Raw genomic sequence first — 1,463 nt, forward strand, 5'->3', positions numbered from 1 at the left:
GGTGACAGTGCTAATGGTTTGGTGGTGACAGTGGTAATGGTTGGGTGGTGACAGTGTTAATGGTTTGGTGGTGACAGAGGTAATGGTTTGGCGGTGACAGTGGTAATGGTTGGGTGGTGACAGTGCTAATGGTTTGGTGGTGACAGAGGTAATGGTTGGGTGGTGACAGTGTTAATGGTTGGGTGGTGACAGTGTTAATGGTTGGGTGGTGACAGTGTTAATGGTTGGGTGGTGACAGTGTTAATGGTTTGGTGGTGACAGTGGTAATGGTTTGGTGATGACAGAGGTAATGGTTGGGTGGTGACCGTGGTAATGGTTGGATGGTGACAGTGGTAATGGTTGGGTGGTGACAGTGGTAATGGTAGGGTGGTGACAGTGGTAATGGTTTGGTGGTGACAGTGGTAATGGTTTGGTGGTGACAGTGGTAATGGTAGGGTGGTGACAGTGGTGATGGTTTGGTGGTGACAGTGGTAATGGTTGGATGGTGACAGTGTTAATGGTTTGGTGGTGACAGTGGTAATGGTTGGGTGGTGACCGTGGTAATGGTTGGATGGTGACAGTGGTAATGGTTGGATGGTGACAGTGGTAATGGTTTGGCGGTGACAGTTGTAATGGTTGGGTGGTGACAGTGTTAATGGTTTGGTGGTGACAGTGGTAATGGTTGGGTGGTGACAGTGGTAATGGTTGGATGGTGACAGTGGTAATGGTTTGGTGGTGACAGTGGTAATGGTTGGATGGTGACAGTGGTAATGGTTTGGCGGTGACAGTGGAAATGGTTGGATGGTGACAGTGGTAATGGTTTGGCGGTGACAGTGGTAATGGTTGGATGGTGACAGTGTTAATGGTTGGATGGTGACAGTGTTAATGGTTGGGTGGTGACAGTGGTAATGGTTGGATGGTGACAGTGTTAATGGTTTGGTGGTGACAGTGGTAATGGTTGGATGGTGACAGTGGTAATGGTTTGGCGGTGACAGTGGTAATGGTTGGGTGGTGACAGTGTTAATGGTAGGGTGGTGACAGTGGTAATGGTTTGGTGGTGACAGTTCAATTCAGTACAACACGTTTAGAACTCGACAACAAATTCAATGGCTAATTTTCGGGGGAAAGGGGGGTAATTCAGGATTTCGGTAGTCGTGGGAATCGCCCGTCAGCATTACCTCGCCCCCATATGATCGCCTTCTGGTCCAGAAAGTTCTGATCGTCCTTCGTCGATCTTCGCTCCCCGCTGCGTGTCACCTTCCACTCAGCGTGCGCTTTGCCTCTCAGCTGCACTCGTATGCCTGCAAAAAAATTGTTCTTATTACGATCGTCCCCTAATTATCGTATCCCGCCTCCCTATTAAACATATCCTGTTGCCGTTGCTTCTCGTTCGCTCTCTCTCTCTCTCTTCTCTCTCTCTCTCTCTCTCTCTCTCTCTCTCTCTCTCTCTCTCTCTCTCTCTCTCTCTCTCTCTCTCTCTCTCT

At 49.1% G+C, this 1,463-nt stretch overlaps 1 protein-coding gene across 1 annotated transcript in view; it reads right to left on the reverse strand.

Annotated features, from left to right (window-relative positions):
• The window catches only part of LOC106820159 (arrestin domain-containing protein 3-like), a gene marked incomplete at both ends in the record, with an annotated part of 2,661 nt that extends 1,381 nt beyond the window's left edge, over positions 1-1,280 (reverse strand). The window contains one exon of the mRNA XM_014824702.1: positions 1,158-1,280. Coding sequence (XP_014680188.1) covers positions 1,158-1,280 — 123 coding nt within the window. The remainder of the gene's footprint in view (positions 1-1,157) is intronic.
• Between the last annotated feature and the right edge of the window lie 183 nt (positions 1,281-1,463).

This window comes from Priapulus caudatus, unplaced genomic scaffold, assembly GCF_000485595.1.
Source record: "Priapulus caudatus unplaced genomic scaffold, Priapulus_caudatus-5.0.1 Scaffold7794, whole genome shotgun sequence".
NCBI classification, from domain to species: Eukaryota; Metazoa; Priapulida; class Priapulimorpha; order Priapulimorphida; family Priapulidae; genus Priapulus; species Priapulus caudatus.